This window comes from Nesoenas mayeri (assembly GCF_963082525.1).
Source record: "Nesoenas mayeri genome assembly, chromosome: 1".
NCBI classification, from domain to species: Eukaryota; Metazoa; Chordata; class Aves; order Columbiformes; family Columbidae; genus Nesoenas; species Nesoenas mayeri.
Genome location: NC_137541.1, coordinates 87,662,089 through 87,680,438, shown reverse-complemented (window position 1 = coordinate 87,680,438; position 18,350 = coordinate 87,662,089). Strand labels below are relative to the sequence as shown.

Sequence of the window (18,350 nt, the reverse complement as noted above, 5' to 3'; positions counted from 1 at the left end):
ATTGGTTTATGTAATAAAGGATATTGTAACTCTATATTCCTTGTGTTGGTCACCACCTCTGCACAAATCATTCTTTAAATTTCAGGGCTTTAGTTGCCTTACAAAAGCAAGCCCCCTTAATCGTTATGCTGATACTCAGGAGACCAGGCAACAAGCCAGTGGTGAGCTGAGCCAGCTGAAAAAAAATTACTGATCATTTCAGGCTAAATTAGGTCTCCTAACTGGCTGACTGCCCAAACATTGCTGTTGAGGCAAGGATATAGGCAAGATTAAATGGCTGGGGACACAGCAGAACAGGACATGAGCTTCAAGTATTATAGACCTGCATGTTTGGGGATGCTAAATTAGAGCCCAAGCTATAAGGAGCATGTTTTCCACACACAAATAGTCATGGCTATTAACTGCAGTCGTTTCCACCTTCACATCTATCCTTTCACTCAGCCATATGGTTCCCACTCCTCCAGTTAGCCCAATGATGTTACTTCCTCTATCAGATAAAAGACATTGCCTACCATCCTAAAATTTTATTTATGCTTTATTGAGCATCACCTTGCCGCAACTGTCTCCCCTCCCGAGTGCCACTCTGATAAGTCTTTGAGATCTTGCTCAGCCAATGCGTGCTTCTTCTTGTGCCTCAGACAATGTCAATCTTCTACTTAAGGAAAAAGAGGGGGGAAGCAAAAGGCACTATTTCACAGTCATCCCATCCCCTTTTGTTTTGCTCCATACACAGTTCTCACCTCCAGCTTGCAAACAAAGAAAATAATCATTCCTTCTCACTGCCACCTCTGTCAGCCCTAACTCACTTTCTCCCTCCAGGTACTTCTTTCCCTTTTCCCACCCCCTATAGTAGAAAAGTGAGAATTACATTAGCTAAAGCAAAATCATCTTCCGGATGCCTGTGTTCAAAAGGGGTACCACAGGAAGTATAGTAGCTCCCTCCTTCTATACCATGAGTCTTCTTGGCAGCCTGATCTCCAGTGGCAAACCCAGAGACTTTCATCAGCTGAAGAAAAACAGCTGGAAAATGTTAACAATTTAAAGCAAGAGCCACAATTGAGTATGGCCTTAGTCTAAAAGTCTCAACTGTTCACATATAAAATAATTTGACAGCAAAAATACACATAAAGAGAGAAAGGCTATTGCAAAGTAAAAGCAGCAAATTGTGTATAATGTAGACGCTGAGATGGCAAACTTTCAGGTAAGCAGATGGTACTAGACTTCTCCACACAGGAAACCCTCTGGCAGGTCCTACAGAGCTCTGAGGAAGTGACTACCCTCGCACAGATGTTCTGTCGACACAAGCTACCACATTTCCATTATGCTATTTTACCCAGCCAGAGTTGATTTGCACATCCCAAAAGCAACAGTGCTTTAAATATCCTGTTGGAAGTTCACACATACTGCTCAGACTTATCTTCCTCCTCCACCTATAACTGTTACTATATAACTATATGGTAAATTGATACCTGTATATCAATGCATTTAAAATCAGAATAGTAGTCAACATGCGTGGTGCCATAAGACATGCACTAAAATGGTGTATGGCAAAGAGCTCAAGGAGGAAGAGGGGGAAATCCCTGTGATCTATCACATACAAGCTCTTCATTACAGAGGAACAATACTACTAGGCGTGTGCAGCTTACTACAAACACCAGTCTACAGCAATTTCTCTTGACTTGCTCCTCTTGCCACCAAGAAACAGTAATGGACAACCTTCCTGGCTAAAGCAGTATCAGTGACTTGCTGTGGCATGGGAGCAACATTTGATTTGTCTGAAAGACACTGATCAGCTCCTTGCACCACAAGATTGGCAGGATCACACCAGTCACCAGCACTTGCCTCCCTTTATGTGGCAGCAGTCTAAAATGTAGTCCTGCTTCACAGAAACTGGAAGAAATGTGAGGCAACAACAGAATTTTAAAAAAAAAAATCATTTTAACTTTGCCTCAGAATATCAATAGCTTTCAGAAGGTATTTTGTGACAAAAACCCAGATAGGATAGGACCTGTAGGCAATGTTCTGTCACTAAACACAGTGGAGGGAAAAAAAAAAAAAAAAAAGTCAGGGGAAAAAACCACATATATATAGCACTTATCCTGTGATTCATAAGGATTTCACATAAGAGGAGACAGACTGCAGTGTGGATATCCTTTTAGCAGTAATCTTGGATTAATTAAAATAGAAATGAAGTTCTTCTCCCATACAGCACTGCTGGGACTGGTTAGAAGGAAAGAAAGCAAAGCTTTATACCTCTCTCTACTCATCAAATCAGCCAAAACAGTAACTAAAGGTACAGCAACAAAATACCTGGAAATCATGACATATGGTCTAATCTGCACTGTTCCACACAGCAAAACTGTATCTCATTATTCCCAAAATTCTTTAATCTTGTCAATAAAGCAGAGGATGAAAGACAACTGTGTGACAAATTATTTAGCCTTCCAGGTGCTTTTAATAATCTCCTATATTGAAATAATCCACCTTGCTAAAAAAAACCACACAATTTTGGTTCAAGAGACAAATAACTGGGTGGTAAGTTTTGTTTCTTTTTAAAAGAGGCCAGAAAAGCAACAACTGGACCAGTAACTCTCCACGCAAAAAATGTAACAATGCAAGACTCAGGCTACTCAGTACATTTCTGAATATGGAAAGCAGGTTTTTTGTACATCAGAAGAGTATAAAGTCCACATCACAGAACCACAGAGATTCGGGTTGGAAAAGACAGCTGGAGGTCATCTGGTCAAACCTTCCCCTGTTTAAGCAGGGCCACCTAAAGCCAGTTGTCCAGGCAGCTTGTGAATATCTTCAAAGATATACCTATCGTTACCATAAATATCATCAATATCATTACCATAGATTATGCAGTGAAGTTTCCTCGCATATGAACAAACTGCTGAAAATATGAGTGATCAGCTTCACTCTGAAAAACCCACCATCCCAATTGCAAAGTCTTCCCAACTGAATAAACAACATTGCTGACAGCTAGCTATGTTAGTAAAATCCAGCACACAGTCTAAGGAATGAATAACCCATAAACAAGGTAAGGATGTTAGCATTACAATGGTGAACACAACACAATGCAAATAAGGTATAAAAGATGAAACTGTGATGTATAAACTACTCTTACACATTACAATTAAGTCAGCTAAAGAGAACTTGGCATTCTTCAGGAACTGCTAAGCGGATTTTTGTTCATATATATCTGTAATAAAAACTGTCAACATACAAAAAGTGAAACAAAACACAGCAAATGAGCAATGTTTCAGTAGCATATACATCTAAAACTCTATTGGAATAGTATATCTAGTACTAACATGGATGTTTTCCATAAACTTATGATAAAATTAACAGATTAAACTAAAGCAATGAAATGTTGATTAACAGTTATCAGTGCTATTTCCAGTATCAGTGAAATATGTTTAATATTATGTGTTTTACAGACTACATTATACAGGCATTAGATGTATGCAGCAACAGATGAAGTGGACACAAACTACTCTTGGCATGACCAAGACAGAAAATACACAGAATTACAGTAGCCCAAAACATGGTGCTGAAACAACAGAAGAGCTGGGGATGTGAAATGCCTCAGCAATTTGATCACTGAATTGTCTTCATCAACATAACCACCTCAGATTTTTCAGGTAGGTTTATAAACTGTACACGGTACACAGTGTTACCTTCCTCTATTAATTGTGCTTAATACAATCACACCAGCAGGTAAAGTCAAATTTCTTCCTTCTCCTCCCCTCCTCCAAAATACAGTCAACTATCTGAATTCCCAGGAACAAAATGCAGCTCATGGACAGTTGCAGTCATACGTTTGATTCCCCTAAGAGTAATTTAAAATCTGTTTCGTTACCTCAAATGATGATGGCAACTTCCTTACCTCTTTCATTTCCCTAACAAATACATTATGTGTAATATAACAGTGTATAATTAAGAAAGAGATGTCTCAAACAGGATAATATTGTTGATTTGACTAATGGAAACTCTGGAACTAGAACACTACCCTCAACTCTTTCCTTTTCTGACTGTAGGCAACAAAATCATGTTTATTTTGAGAAGTTCAGACGAAATAGTTTCAAGCATACTCGTCCAGAGTAAACAAGCATGCAGGCCCAAGATCACCAAAACATTCAACTCTTCACAACTCAAAATCCAGTGTGAGCTTGGGCTCAGCTCCACCAAAAACAAACTGCTACATTATGAGGATACTCTCATGGCTGTAAGCCACAAAAGGTAAGAAAAAGAGTGAAACTGCCGAGACACTAACTCAATTCAAGAGAAAAACAGACTCAACAAAACATAAAATCTGAGAAAAGAAGTGGAGTTGGCATGTGCTGTCTTCGTAAGACCAAGAACAGCCCACTCCAAGAATCACAGGAGGTTGCTACTTCCCTACCATACACCTTCCAGGTCAGCAAGGACCCACTGAGCTGGTAAACCCATTAATCCTCAGTAAATCACAGAACTGGCTAGGCTCTCTGCACAAGCCAGCAAATAATTGCTGTGTACCTCCTGCTTGAAGAACCTCTGTGTACTCTAAAAGATGCTTTTAGAGTATCCCATATATAGAGTATCCCAAAGCCCATATCCATGGCAATTTTATAGAGGAATACTATTTCTGAAGATTAACACTGCAGCAAAAGGTCATATCCTTGCAGCCACTGTCATGCACAGAAGTTTAATATTAGAGTTGGAAGTTCTTTCCAGTCCTGAAGTAAAGATAGTGCAAAGTCAAGCACTAAGACTAGGAAATTGAAGTTTAATTCCCTCCCCTATAAACAACGTGTCACCTTCAGTCATTGTCACCGTTAGTCATTAATCACCCTCAGATTCCAGAAAGATGGGATGGAAGAAAAAATAAAGAACACAAAACATGGTAGTTGAGCTGGCTGTCAAAGCCTAACGTAGCTTCCCTCCTCGAGGATTTCTTAAGTTTTATGGAGGCTTTTATTTACTTTTGCTTCTCGCGGGTTAAACTTCAGTCATTCTTGATGGTTTACAAGAAGATGAGGTGGTATTGGCCACCCACCACCACAATGAGTCTCAGGATCACACCTAGCCTTTGTAGGAGGACAGCTGGGGCAAAGGCCATCTGGGAACTGAAAAACAGCATGCCATAAAGGAACATAAAAACTTCTGGGCTGTGCTACCATCCAGCTCCTCCTGTCCCCCCTTCCACTCCCAGCTTTTCCATCTCCATGTAGCAGAAGAAATGATGATGTTGCTCTAGTTGTCTTGGACTACACAGCCATAGGAAAGTACTTGCCACATTCACAGTGCTGTTTTACTTCAGTTGTTGAGCACTGAACTGAGAACAGATGGGCCAAATTGCTAAAAATAAGTGACCCATTCTATAAAAAGGAGGGGTAGAGCAGAAACTGAAAATAAAACATAAAACTAAAAATTGCCACAAACACTTTTGAATAGTTTGATGTAAGGCTTTCTAAGTCACAAAAGGCATTCTATTTTAAGTTGTATTGAACCCACCTGAAAGCTGGTGAGGCAAGGTTATGGTTGATGCAGTCTAAGCAATTTTTAAGGCAACTTGGAAGAACTCTAATTACAGTCTGCACAGGCTCCACCATTTTTCCTTATTAATGGAAGTCAGAAAAAGGAATTTAAGTATCAAATTTAAGGAATATTTTAATTTATGCTTCCACATGTTTTCTTATTACTAGAACACTAGACAACATAACAGGGTTTGCTTTTTTCTAGAGATTCCATATGATGAACCCACAAAGGTTCAAAACAAATGTGCTAGGGAACCAAAAAAACAGCAAGTAATTGCAATTTAGCCAAAAATTGTACACACTACTTTGGAATTTGGGCTGGTTATTGGTTTCTTTACTCATTATTGTATAAAAGGAAGCTCTATAGATATTTCCTTGTGTTGGTTTTGGTTGGTTGGTTTGTTTGGTTTTCTTTTAAACCCAAAAGGCACTCGACATTTTCCCAGGATCACCACCAGCAAATTCTGGAGCATAAGAAATTTTGAATTAAATCACACACCTTAATGGGCTAAATAGTAACCTTGTGCTGGGGATTGATTAGGTAACTTGTGTCAGCATCTGAACCTCCCAGACCAAGTAAAGGTGGCATTTTCTTTCCAGCGCCTTAAGTTCCTCCTGCAACCGTTCCTGCAGGTGACATTACCACTTGAAACATCACATATTTCATTGAGCATAATGATTCAGGCATCTTGCCAAATTGACATGAATATGTCAAGCCTCATTTTTCTTTATAAGAGCATAGACTGGATGATCTAGTTCCACTGTAGTGTGACAGCCAGATGCTATTCTGAGAAAATTATGTCTAAAGCCAGGAGAGGGGGTGTCAAGAAAACCACTATGCATAAACTGCAATAGCATATGCATCTGAATAAAATCAGTGTGCAAGTGGTTTACAGAAACTAAAATAAACATATCAAAAAACTACAGATCTATAAAAGCCCGAGCAACCCAAACACCTGGGGTTCACATGTAGTCTTAGTAACACAATCTCAAAAAAATCTGTTTTCTCACAAACACACAGGAACAAAGTCATCATTAGGCATTTGCCTTTACAAGTAAATAATCTGTTCCCATCACTTACCCTAGCCAGCAAGCAGTTATCAAATGTTGCAGTGACAACACAGGACCAGGTGAAATTCAGCCAGACACATTCCAGGTTCTCTTCCATTATTGAGGTTTTGTTGTTGTTGTTCTTCACATCAAGTATTACGAAGAATTGTGGGATGATTCTTTTTCTTTAAAATTTTGGTTTGGATCAGTATTATTTTTTGTGGGTTTGATGTTTGGTTGGTTTTTTTTGTGTTTTGTTTTGTTAAAAAACAAACAAACAAACAAAAAATCCACAACACTTCCTTTAGTTACCAATACAGCTCTGAATTATTCCCAAACATTCTGTTCAGCAATATCGTTACCAGAAAAAGCAAGAACAAGTTAATAATGGAAGTTCTTTGTAAAAACTTCCAGTAGAATATCAGTCACCTCATTAGTCAGTTGTTTTACAGTTTCACCTGTTATACTGAAACGACAGCAGTGACAATTAATTACCCACTTCACAGCGCAGATTGGAGATATCACATATACATTGGTATCCTTCTATAAGCATCAGTTGCCCAAGATGAGAAAGTTCCCAGAGAAGACACAAAACTCCCCCCCGCCCCAGAAAATTTCAGTTATTAGGGTGACAGTTATTGCAGTGCACGTAAGCTCCCTTCCATCATCCAGGATGTAAATCAGTAATTAATTTCACATATAAACAGCTAAAACATTCATACTGTATGAACTCTTCCCCACACTGATCTGGACCAATTTAACAAGTATATCAGTTTGTAGATCCAACTTGACTGGCTTTAAGTACCTAAATCAATATTTCTAACAGTTCAGATTAAAAACTACTGGTTAAAATGGAATAGTGTGCTAGATACAGTAATAAAATTGAAGCTTAAAAACTGTTTAATCCTTAGCAATACTTCTCATTCATTTTGATTTTCCTACTTATTGGAAAATGGCTTTCAGAAACCCATTGATATTTTATTGCAATGGGTTCCACTGTCTCTAGAAGGTGGAATTAGTTACGAAAAACAGAAATTGGAATTCCTTGTATGAAACATTCCTTTTATAACATCAGAACTCCATGATGCAGAAGAGTCCACTTACCCCCTGCAGTATTTCCTTCTCCAGAACACACTGCATTGCAATTCAGAATTCAATACATGTGTTACTTAATAATTTGGAGAGTGCTTTCCACTTAAATAGAAACAAATGACAGCAGAACAGATGCCTTTAGGAAACTAAGAACGTGTGATTATAGCACTAGGAAAACAGACACATGCTTGCATCATCTGCAATTAAGTTTAGAATTAAACAGCCTTCAGTGTTTCCAAGATAAACCTGATTAACAATAGATTTAAAAGGTCATTAGAAACATGTTTCTTAGTCAAACTAGTTCACACTATCATTTTTTTCAGGACAAATTTTCTCTTTCCTTAGAAAAAAATTAAAGGGGGCTCGGGGAGTGGCAGGGAGAGAACATTGTATCTTTGTTCAGGAAAATAACTGCCCTCTTTTCTACTTCTCTAATAAGCATCTTTCCCAGTACTTTTGCCATCTCAAGCAAGCCCAGAGAGTAGCAGGTGTTTTTTAAAGCATAGTGCAAATTTGATTTCATCAAGTAATGAAAACAAGCAGGAAGTTTGCAGTCCAGAAGGTCAACTTTGGATTACGATTTTTTTAAAATACATTACAGAAAGGATGGAAGGATTCTGGGACAAAAGCAGACCCCCTAACTTGCATAGGGAAAACAGTAAATGGCCCTCAAAATGCAATAAATTTGTAATGACAGCAACACACACAGAAAACCTGCTGAGGAGACAGCACATGCTGTAAGCTATTCTTACTAGCCAATGAACCTAATCCACAAGTACAACCCAGTTTATTCCGCACAAGTTTACTTATCCAGCAGGATATTCAGAGCAGGAACGTGGCAGATATGATCTTCCCCTTCCCACTGAGGCATTTAAGGGATATGCTACTCCCATGGACAAGATGTTTTTCTTACCCTTCGTGAGCACATTCAGTTTGATCCAATAAAACCTAAAATGGATTAGTTTGATTTACCACTGACGGTCATCCACTCTTAAGTGGCCTGACTACACTTCAGCAGTTAAAACATGTCAGCAACTCACAGAGAAAAATGATAACAAATTACTGAGAGAGGGAACTGCTTAAGCAGCTTGCTTGTGCAAACTTCAAATGCCTTGCTGGCCTACAAACGGTGCTAAACCTCAGCTGAGACGAATGTCCTCTTGCAAAAGTCTTCCAAGTTGCTAGCAGCACACATTAAATGTGAAAATTGACATTTCTGCATGCTGGTGTTAATAGTAATCTCATTTAAGAACTCTTAAATCTTTATATGGCAAGAAAATACTTTCATCACATGCACTCGCTTAAAGCTGCAATTTTGCTCATGCCATACTGATTTGATTACATAATGTTAAACCAAATGACAACCTTAAACACGCTCTCTCAAACAGAATGATAGAAAATAGCTACCTGTTCGTTGTAAGCCTCAATGGCAGCACTACAGCAAGGAGTTGGGGAAGCATTTACAAAATCCTCTGGTGGTTTAAGAGGTGACTAACAAATACGAAAGCACATAAAACATTAATGAAACTAATACTGAATACCATATGCAAACTAACCCAGTTCATGGGTTTCCAACATAAGAATATTAAAAAACAAAGGCAGCAAGACAGAATCATAAATATGATTCAACATTTGAGCCAACAAATCCTGCAAAGAGCAGAACTAACATAGCCCCATATTTCATACATCAATGGCCTTTAGCTTTCTGTCCCTGTGTTTCCTATCACTTTGGAAACACAGCCCATTGCTATTGGCACCCCATAAAACCTGGTTCTTCCTACCACAGCATTGATTTCCAACCACCTTTCTCCAGCGATCAGTGAAGAACTGAGTGGGTTCATGTGGTGGGTTGAGGGTTATGCTTGTGCAGACTGAACAGCAGCAGACCAAGTATCAGGGCTCAGAGTTGTGATTCTTCCTTCAGCACTGTCCCTAATTAAAGTCTTCCTCTCTCATCCAGCAATGAGATATGCGCAAGATACAGAAACATGCTTATTTTGATGGGTCACCCATTGCTGGGTGGCACAGCCACATAAACTCTGTTTTCTTCGGAGACAAGGCCCAAGATAGCTTTAAAGAGCAGTCTCTAGCTCAGAAAATAAGGTTAATAAATAACTTATAGCATAACTTCTCAAATTATTTTTTTTTAGTTTCAGAAACACCAGTGTACACAGTTGGGTACTCAAAAAAAAAAAAAAAAAGACTGGACGTTACTAGTCAAAATTATCTGACTTATTTTTTGAGATCTTAAAATACTAAATAATATAAGTAATACAGAACCTTCGGATCTTTATCTGAGTGAATGGATGAAGCTACATCATTTACTCTGTACAGGACACTAGATCAGACAACAACATGAAGACAAAAGGAAACAAAAACCTACAAATTTTATGAGCAAACAAGAATTTAGTAGATCTCAAAGCTTTTCACAATATTCTCCCCCACCATGAATGAGTGTATTTTCTCTCAATACACTAAGATAATAAAGTAAAATCTATTTGTTGAATTTCTAAATTCAAAGACAAATAGCAGAAGCCATACTGATCAACTAAGAGTAAATAACTACATTGTAAATGCAGGTACTTTTGGAAAAGTTACATACAGAATATTTAGAGCTATCAGACTCTATTTCAGGGTTTGGGGCAGCTGGGTAAAGGTACTTATTCTTCCTCTTTCTTGGCCTTCCTACCTTTATTTATCCTGTTGAATACTTCTCTCCCCACAAACAGTTAACTTGCAAAAGAGCTCTGAATTTCAGCCATAAAGTGACAGTCTAGTCACTGAATTATGACAGATGATAGCCCTCACTTGAGCCTGAAACTGAAAATGAAGGCAAAAGAATAAATCCCACAAACTATATCCAAATACACACCATCAAGTTATCATTTTGTTAGCCCAAATAACTACTGTGAGAAACAGCCACCTACCCATCAGACCAAACTTTTCTCAACATTGACAGCAGCAATAACAGAAGTGCAGAATGGCGGAATAAAGGCACTGACCATGTTTCGGACTCAATGGGTGTCTTGGACATAAGACAAGAAAGTCTTTACAATTTTTTTTCCTCTTTGCCCATATTCGGCCTCAGTTGAATTGACATGAAAACCTGAATGCACACAAGACATGATGTGAAACTTGTAATTTGTTTTACATACATTTGTTATAAGGAAGCAAAACCGTAGAACTCAGAACTAGTTGAGTAGCATCGATATGTTTGTATTTACGATAGTAAATAGAGAGGATCAGAAGATGGGAGAACTCTCGTAGTGCACTATGCCCACAACTACCCATGCTGCTTACTATTGCCTACACTGTTACCATCATCGAGCAGCCCACATTTATTCTAAAGTTCGTTTGAGATTTCAATCTACAAAACTCCAAATGAACCCAAGTACTACTGCCTCCCACTTACTAGCTGGCCTAAATCCAGCCAGCAGACTTGCTGCAGTTTTCCCACGCCTGATTGTTTTCCAGCATGTAGATGAAGTGTAGATTATGCAGAAAATCAACAAATTTTTTTTTTTTTTTTTTTTTTTTAACTGGAAAGGATAAGAACTGCAGAACACCAGCTCTCAACTCCTCTCTTCCATAATACAGGAAATACTTTGACAAACTGGAGTACAGCAAGACAACTTGAAGAAAGCAGCACCCTACATATGATGTAGCTGTTCAGCAGATGGGGCGGGGAGGAGGGAGGACATCTAGACAGATGGTCTAGAATTTGCATTTTGTAATTCAAAGATGAAAGCATTTCTCAGCCTACAACATAATGCACTAATTTCAGCAGAACCTTAGAAATAATCCAAGAGGGCACCTCTTCCACAGTCCACTACAAGTTCAGGAGAAATTCAAATCGAGTTTTAGGCTATAATGTGAAGACGACGACTCCAGAAGAAAGCAAGGGAAATCAAATTTCTATAAATCTCCAAGTGCCAACATCGTTTCTCAAGCCTCTTCTCAAAACAGAGACCAGAAGAGAAAATAAAACGTGGCTACTAAGCACTGCAACCAAGGACAGTGTCCAGACAAGGACGGGCAGTGCTCTTGCAATAGCTTCAACAGCTGAAGATGGACACCTGACAGTTACTTCTTTGCCCCAGATATATGAGATGTTCCTGAGTCCTGACTTCCAATGCACTACTCTTGCCCTCCTCAGCTCCACTGGTATCACCATGAGTACCTCCATCTACTGCAAGTTGCAGCCTAAAACACCCTTGCTTCTAGATAAAGCACCTCAGCTTAAACTCAGGACCCACATTCCATAGACTGTGGAGTCTGCTCTGAAGACAGGCTCAATTTCAAGCAACAAAAAAAATGGAGAGAGTAGGAATTGAGGCCTAGGTGCTACAGTGGCTCCTGATTTTTCATGAGAAAAAGCAAGTTCTCTGAATCACAATAGCAAATAATTACACTTATGAGCTATGCCTCAAGTAAAGGTGCAGAAGGAAGAGCAAAGAGAATAATGCACTTTTATACCTGATGGCATGGCAGAGGACAACAAGAGAAACTGATCCCTCTGAGTAATAAAGGTTAAGTCATATCCTGTGTCCACTTCTACATTGGATAATAAAGTCATATAGGCCAGAGAAGATTCAAGAGAAGAATATTAAGCCTTTCATGTTTCTTTAAAAAAAATACAGGCTGTAAATGAAGAAATTAAGACTGAAAGCTCTTCAGAATCATTTGTTACTTTCACCTCCTAAGAGCAGAGACAGCAGCTGCTGATGCCATGCAGACAACCATACATTGAGCAACAGAAGAAAGAGCACTTTCAGACTACTGTCATACAGCTGCTGACCCACAACTGGTCGTATCAGACTGCTGAGCTTATATCTTTGCATAACACACAACTCAATATTCCTTAGCTTCACAGGAACAAAGTCAAAGGCATCATTTACACCGATTTATACCCACTTACACACAGAGGCCAAAGCAGTTGAGGTGGTTTGTTGTATTAGCAACACCTGCTATCAATCTCATGACATGGGGGGTTTTTTAAGCACAGGCAGGAATTACCACTTCAAGTAATACACAGGAATTTAGAAGCTGAATATACAACTCTGCAAATTGTGAAGGACTCAGTTGTTGGCACAATAGTAATCCAAGTGCTGTTACAAAGTGGCTTTGCAGCTTTGAGCTCATAAAATTACATTATCTGTTACCTCTAAGATTAATGAACTTCTACCACAGAAATGATCTTAACTTTTGTCAAGTCATATGAAGAGCAGCTACTTGACACATCATTAAAGAAAGAAGTCTGCTCGATTTCCATATTACAGATAATCTTGGGGTTTTAAAAAAAAAAAAAAAAAAAAAAGAAAAAATCTGATAAATCAAGGAGATTACAGGGTGTCTGCATTCTCATTTACATTAGATGACAAGAAAACAGAAGAATGTTCTGTTTTGGTTCCAAAGCTATCTTTCAGACATGGTACTGAAGAATAAAATACCTAAAATAGCTGGTAAGTAACTGGGCAGTTAGAAACACCTGAAGTATTTTTGTGTGGCAGGGAAGATGCAGAAGTTTGGGAGAAGTGACAGTTATCTAAAACCATGTAACAAATTTTGAGTGACACACAAGTTTGTTTGGAAAGATGTGTCTTCAAAACTGTGCTGCTCTCACTCCAGAATCTCTGCAATATTCTATTTGAAATGGAGAGAAATTCATATTTGGGAAGTAAAATCCATTTTTAAAAAGCATATACATAACTTCACAAGTCTTGAACTAGTCTTTTCCACTTTTCCTCCTCTCAGAGGCAAAATTTTGTGGTACACCTTCCCAGCATTCCCCACACATTATCTATCAAGAGCACATGAAGAGCTTGCCCATGAAATGAATAACTAAAAATTAGTGTTACCTTACACTACAATCCATCCATTTCCTAAAATATAAATTGCAGTTTTACTCCAGATTTTAACTATCTTCTTAGAAGAAAGTTGTTTTTCTTTGGATGACAGGCAAGGACACTGTAATTCTTGAACAAATACTTCAGTCCATCAGGAAGGGAGTGAGGTTCCCCCCTTTTTTCTGCCTGGAAGGGCAGAAGCAGTTAAAAATAATAATAATAGCATAAAAAAAGTTAATGGAAGAAGTGAAGTTAAAAAGTTGCTAAGGGGTAATCACTGTAACAATAAGAATAAAAACTCTCAAAAACATCAGGGAGTTCCTGGGGAAGAGCTGAAAAAGGCAAAGTGAGCGATTACAGAGAAGGTCCAGTGAGCGAGAACCATAGTTTGTGCATCCAAAATCAAAGCATGGCTGCATGACGGCCCTCTACATACATCACTGCTACATTTTGCTAGAAGACAGAAACATTAATATCCTCCAATAGGCTACAAAGCCCAAAATTTAAGAGGCAGGGGAAAATGAGTGTCAAAATATTATAGTCTATGTACCAAAGGAGCAGCATAACCATGATATGTACTTTTTATTATTCAACAGAGGTAAATAGCAGCATTCACAGAAGAAACACTTTCCCTGAGTCACTAAATCAACACACCTGTCATTTCATGATCAAGTTTATACGTCATATGAGTGACCTTTCCTCTGCTTCTGAAGTCTCACAATTTCTGGAAAGATAGCTTGTCTGTCCATCATCACACTTCACATCTTTGACCGCATACTGCCTTGTATTACAAGCAGGTTATTTCCTCTTCATTTTTTGCACCATAACTCCTCAGTGCCATCCAAAAAACACCACCTATAGAGTAGCTGACATTTGACTTTGCTCCTTGATAGTAAGCTGAATGAAGTTTTTCATCCCAAACTGAGATAACAAGTAATCTAGAAATCATTACTGAACACACTTTACTTTCTCAAAACACAATCTGTCAACATCCCTGCAATCCTGGAGCAGGAACTTAGCACTGAAAAGAGCAGCAGCTGTTTTTCCTTTATGAAAAACAGTCACCACATAAACACCAAGCTAGCAAATACCTTGTTGGTAAGACTAGGTGGTAATAAGCCAAAAAAGTTGCTCCAGAAGTAAAGCACTTAATCTTGCTTCACAAAGCATATGTGGCATTCACATAAATGTCTTACAAGCAGGTTAAGAGGGCAGGGTTTTTTAGCAGTTAAGACATTCTTGAAGCAATCCAATGGTTTGCAGAGCTAAAATAACCAGAATAATATCTACCCTTGCCCAAATAACTCAAAAGGCAGCCATAACAAACTGTACGTGACAGGCATAACTTTGGATGGAGGGTAGAGGGAGGAACACACATTCGTAGCGTGTGGAAGAACCATAGGAGAGTGAACTGATGACAGGATAACCACTTCTTTTAAGAGCAGAGCCCAAACAAGCAAAATGCATTTAGCTCTGACAGTTATAAGTTACTGCTTATCCACACAAGACAGACAGAAGTAGTACATGCTTCGTGTCATTACTAAAGCAGTAGTCCAAGTAATTATACTTAAAGAGGAAACCCGAAAAGGACCCACATAAGCAGGTTAATCAAGAGCATCACTCCAGAACTATCACTGTAAACAAACTCCTTTTCTCTACAGCAGATCTACCCAGCAACACAAGGTACAACAGTCACAGCTGGAGTTTTGAAAATTTCTGAACTCTTCTTTTTGTTTCATCTGTCTTCTGTTTTAAAACCTGATTTTGACTGCATGTACCACAGCGACTGTGGAAGATAAGAAATAAAATCACAAAAAAACAAAACAACACAAAAAAACACCACAACAGATAGTGAAATATGAGAACTTCAAAGGCGTATTAGAGTATCTAAAGCTATGTTTTATGCAACATTTAATTGCGTTAGCAATTAACATTGTAGACGAAAGTAGACCTTGTTAAATACTAAGCATCGGTGCTTTCAGTTAGGGAGAAAGAGCTCATGATAAATGCCCAGGGATGTCCAACAACAAAGATGCCTTAAGGAAAAACAGTATTCAGGTAGTCTTGATAACTCAGATGAATAAAAAGAGGCAATTATATTCTCTCCTTTTAATCTAGCACAAAGAACCTTTAAATAACTCTTACATCATGTCAACAGGATATATTTCAAATTGTTCTCAAAGGAACACTATAACCATAAGTTACCTTTTTTGAAATTTCACTGTATTACTAATCTGAGTATTGAAGAGCATATAGTTTATCACCCATCATCATGACATTTTACACATCTTTGACAGTGAAGAGAGATCAATCAGCTTCGCAGGCATTAGGGTAGGATTTAAGCAACTAATGTATATTTAAAGCAAGTGCACTGTAAAACCCTCATTTAAGTTTTTGAACCTCAGTTTTGAAGGCTTAACTACTTGAACATTTAGAGGCTTGCACCACACAAAGCTTTAGGTGGCCCCAAAAAGCTATCAATAGCATGACATTTACCCCTGTTGCTCTTAACTACTACTTTTATCTCCCAATTTCTTTACACTGGCAGACTCAATTAAGGAAACTTAGCCACCAGCTCCTCCAGTTGTCTGGAATAACATCACAAGTGATTTTTAAGGGCCAGAAAAGGCAATTGTGCCACCTACACTAGTTCTGTGACCAGCACATTGTAGACAGACAGCCTCTGGGTCACAGCATAAAGTCTTCATCAGATCAAAGTTCTTGCCACACTATTGAGTAACAAGCAGTTGTTTCGAGTAAGCAACTAAAAGCTATATGAAAGATGCTTCAGTTTTTCAGTCACGCTGTCTCCACAAATGCCATAACTCAACCCCTTTTTTCCATTACTGAATTGGCTAAGGAGAGTAAATCAGCCACTGGAGGGGAGCTCATATTTATCCTCCCAGCCCTCGCTAGCCAGAAGCCTAAATTCAGAGTGGAAAAGAAAACATGGAGACACAGCTACACATGGCAAGCTCTCCAAAGTTGATGCATGTTGGGAAGACATGAGGATGTCGGAGAGAGGAGCAACAGCAGTGGAGGGAAGACCTATTTTAGTGGATCTCCCTTCCACCCCGTCCTCCTCCCATAGGGACCCGCCACGGTGGCAGGAAGGCACCTACCTGTGCCGGTGCTCGTCGTGCCCTTGCCCGTGGATGATGAAGCCGCCGAGGTTCTTGCCCCCTTTGCTGGTGTCCACGTGAGGAATGAGCACATCCTCCAAGCCCAGGTCAAAGCGCTTATGCTTCGAGGAGTCGGGGAGGAAGAAGAACGCCCCGAAGCACAGGGTGATGAAGGCACTAAGAATCAGGAGCAGGATAAATTTTTCGGAGAGTCTCAAGGTAGCCCTGTGGTGCGGGAAGGAGGAGGCCCCCAGGTTCAGGGGGGGCAGCCTCCGCCCGGAGAGCGGCAGCAGGGCCGGAGTGGTCATCCTTCCGATAGCGACCACCCCGCGGGGCTCGGCTCAGCCCCTCAGCCCCTGCGGAGGGCGGCCCTGGCGGCGCGGGCGCGGGCCCGGCTCGGCTCGGCCGCCTCCTGGCCCGGCGCGGGGACTGGGGGCGGCTTCACCATCCTCCCCGCGGGCGCCGGGCCGCGCCCCCCCTCGCCCGCCGAACCACCGCGCGGGGGAAGGGTCGGGAGGGGGGGGCCGGGCCGCCCCAACGGCCCCCGCCCCCCCGAGGCTCGGGCCGGGGCGCGGGCGCCCCGCTACCTGCCTGCCCCCCTCCCTCGCTCCGGGGCCAGCAGGGCCCGAGCAGGCGGTTCCGGTCAGCGGCGCTCCCTGAGCTCCGCGGCCGCTCGGCTGCGGGACGCCGCCGACAGCGGCGATCGGCAGCGGGCTGCCGGGTGCCCGACCTGGCGTGCGGAGTCGCTCTGCCCGCGTCCCCTTAGCCGGGCCGGGCAGAGGCTCATCCCCGCCGCGCCGCCCCGCTGCGAACGGCGCCGGGAACGGCCACCGCAATTCCACTCCGGACCCTCTCCCCGCCCCCACGGCGCCTGCGCGACGGCGGGCGGCGCAAGCGCACTGAGGAAAGCGAGGTCTCGAGGAAGCCGCTGCCAAGGGAGCCCCGCCTCTTCGGCGGGAGGGGCGGGGCGAGGGGCGGGGCGTGTTCGCGCCGTTCCCCGCGGCGGAGGCTGGTCCGGCCGCGGTGCGCGGGCGGGCAGGACTGGGGTGGGCAGGGCAGCACCGGGCGGGCAGTGCCAGGCAGTTCGGGGTCGCCGCCGCCCGGCGGCTCGGTGTTGCCGCTTACGGGAAGCGGCGGCTCGCCGCACCTCTGCGGCAGTGCCGGTGTCGCTCTTGGCCGCGCTTTCGGCTGGGTCGGCGGCGCCGGTGAGGGTGGCAGGTCGGGCTTAGCGCTGGGCTGCGTGATCGTCCTGGGGACCTCGTAAGATAAGACAAGGGGTAATGGGTATAAACTGGAACACAGGAGATTCCATTTAAATTTGAGAAGAAATTTCTTCTCAGTGAGGGTGACAGAGCACTGGAACAGGCTGCCCAGGGAGGTTGTGGAGTCTCCTACTCTGGCCTCATTCCTGTGTAACCTCATCTAGGTATTCCTACTCCGTCAGGGGGATTGGACTAGATGATCTTTCGAGGTCCCTTCCAATCCCGAACATTCTGTGATTCTGTGTGGTTCTGTGATTCTATGTAAGATAGAGCCCCATGGAGGAATACTGTTTGTGGCAGATGCGTCCCCAGGGAGCTGCACGGAGCTCTGATGCAGGCGCACGTCACACATTGGTACCCTAGGAGGGCATCATGCTGTGCATCGCCATGAGTGGTTGTTCTGGTTTCTTGCAGGGGCTTGGCCTGGGCAGCAGAGCACGCTGCCTGAGCCAGCTG

General features: G+C 41.5%; 1 protein-coding gene across 1 annotated transcript in view; it reads right to left on the bottom strand.

Annotated features, from left to right (window-relative positions):
* Positions 1-17,454, bottom strand: part of MAN1A2 (mannosidase alpha class 1A member 2) — a 145,575-nt gene extending 128,121 nt beyond the window's left edge. The window contains exon 1 of the mRNA XM_080347010.1: positions 16,633-17,454. Within this exon, the coding sequence (XP_080203136.1) occupies positions 16,633-16,940 (308 nt within the window). The 5' untranslated portion in view covers positions 16,941-17,454. The remainder of the gene's footprint in view (positions 1-16,632) is intronic.
* Between the last annotated feature and the right edge of the window lie 896 nt (positions 17,455-18,350).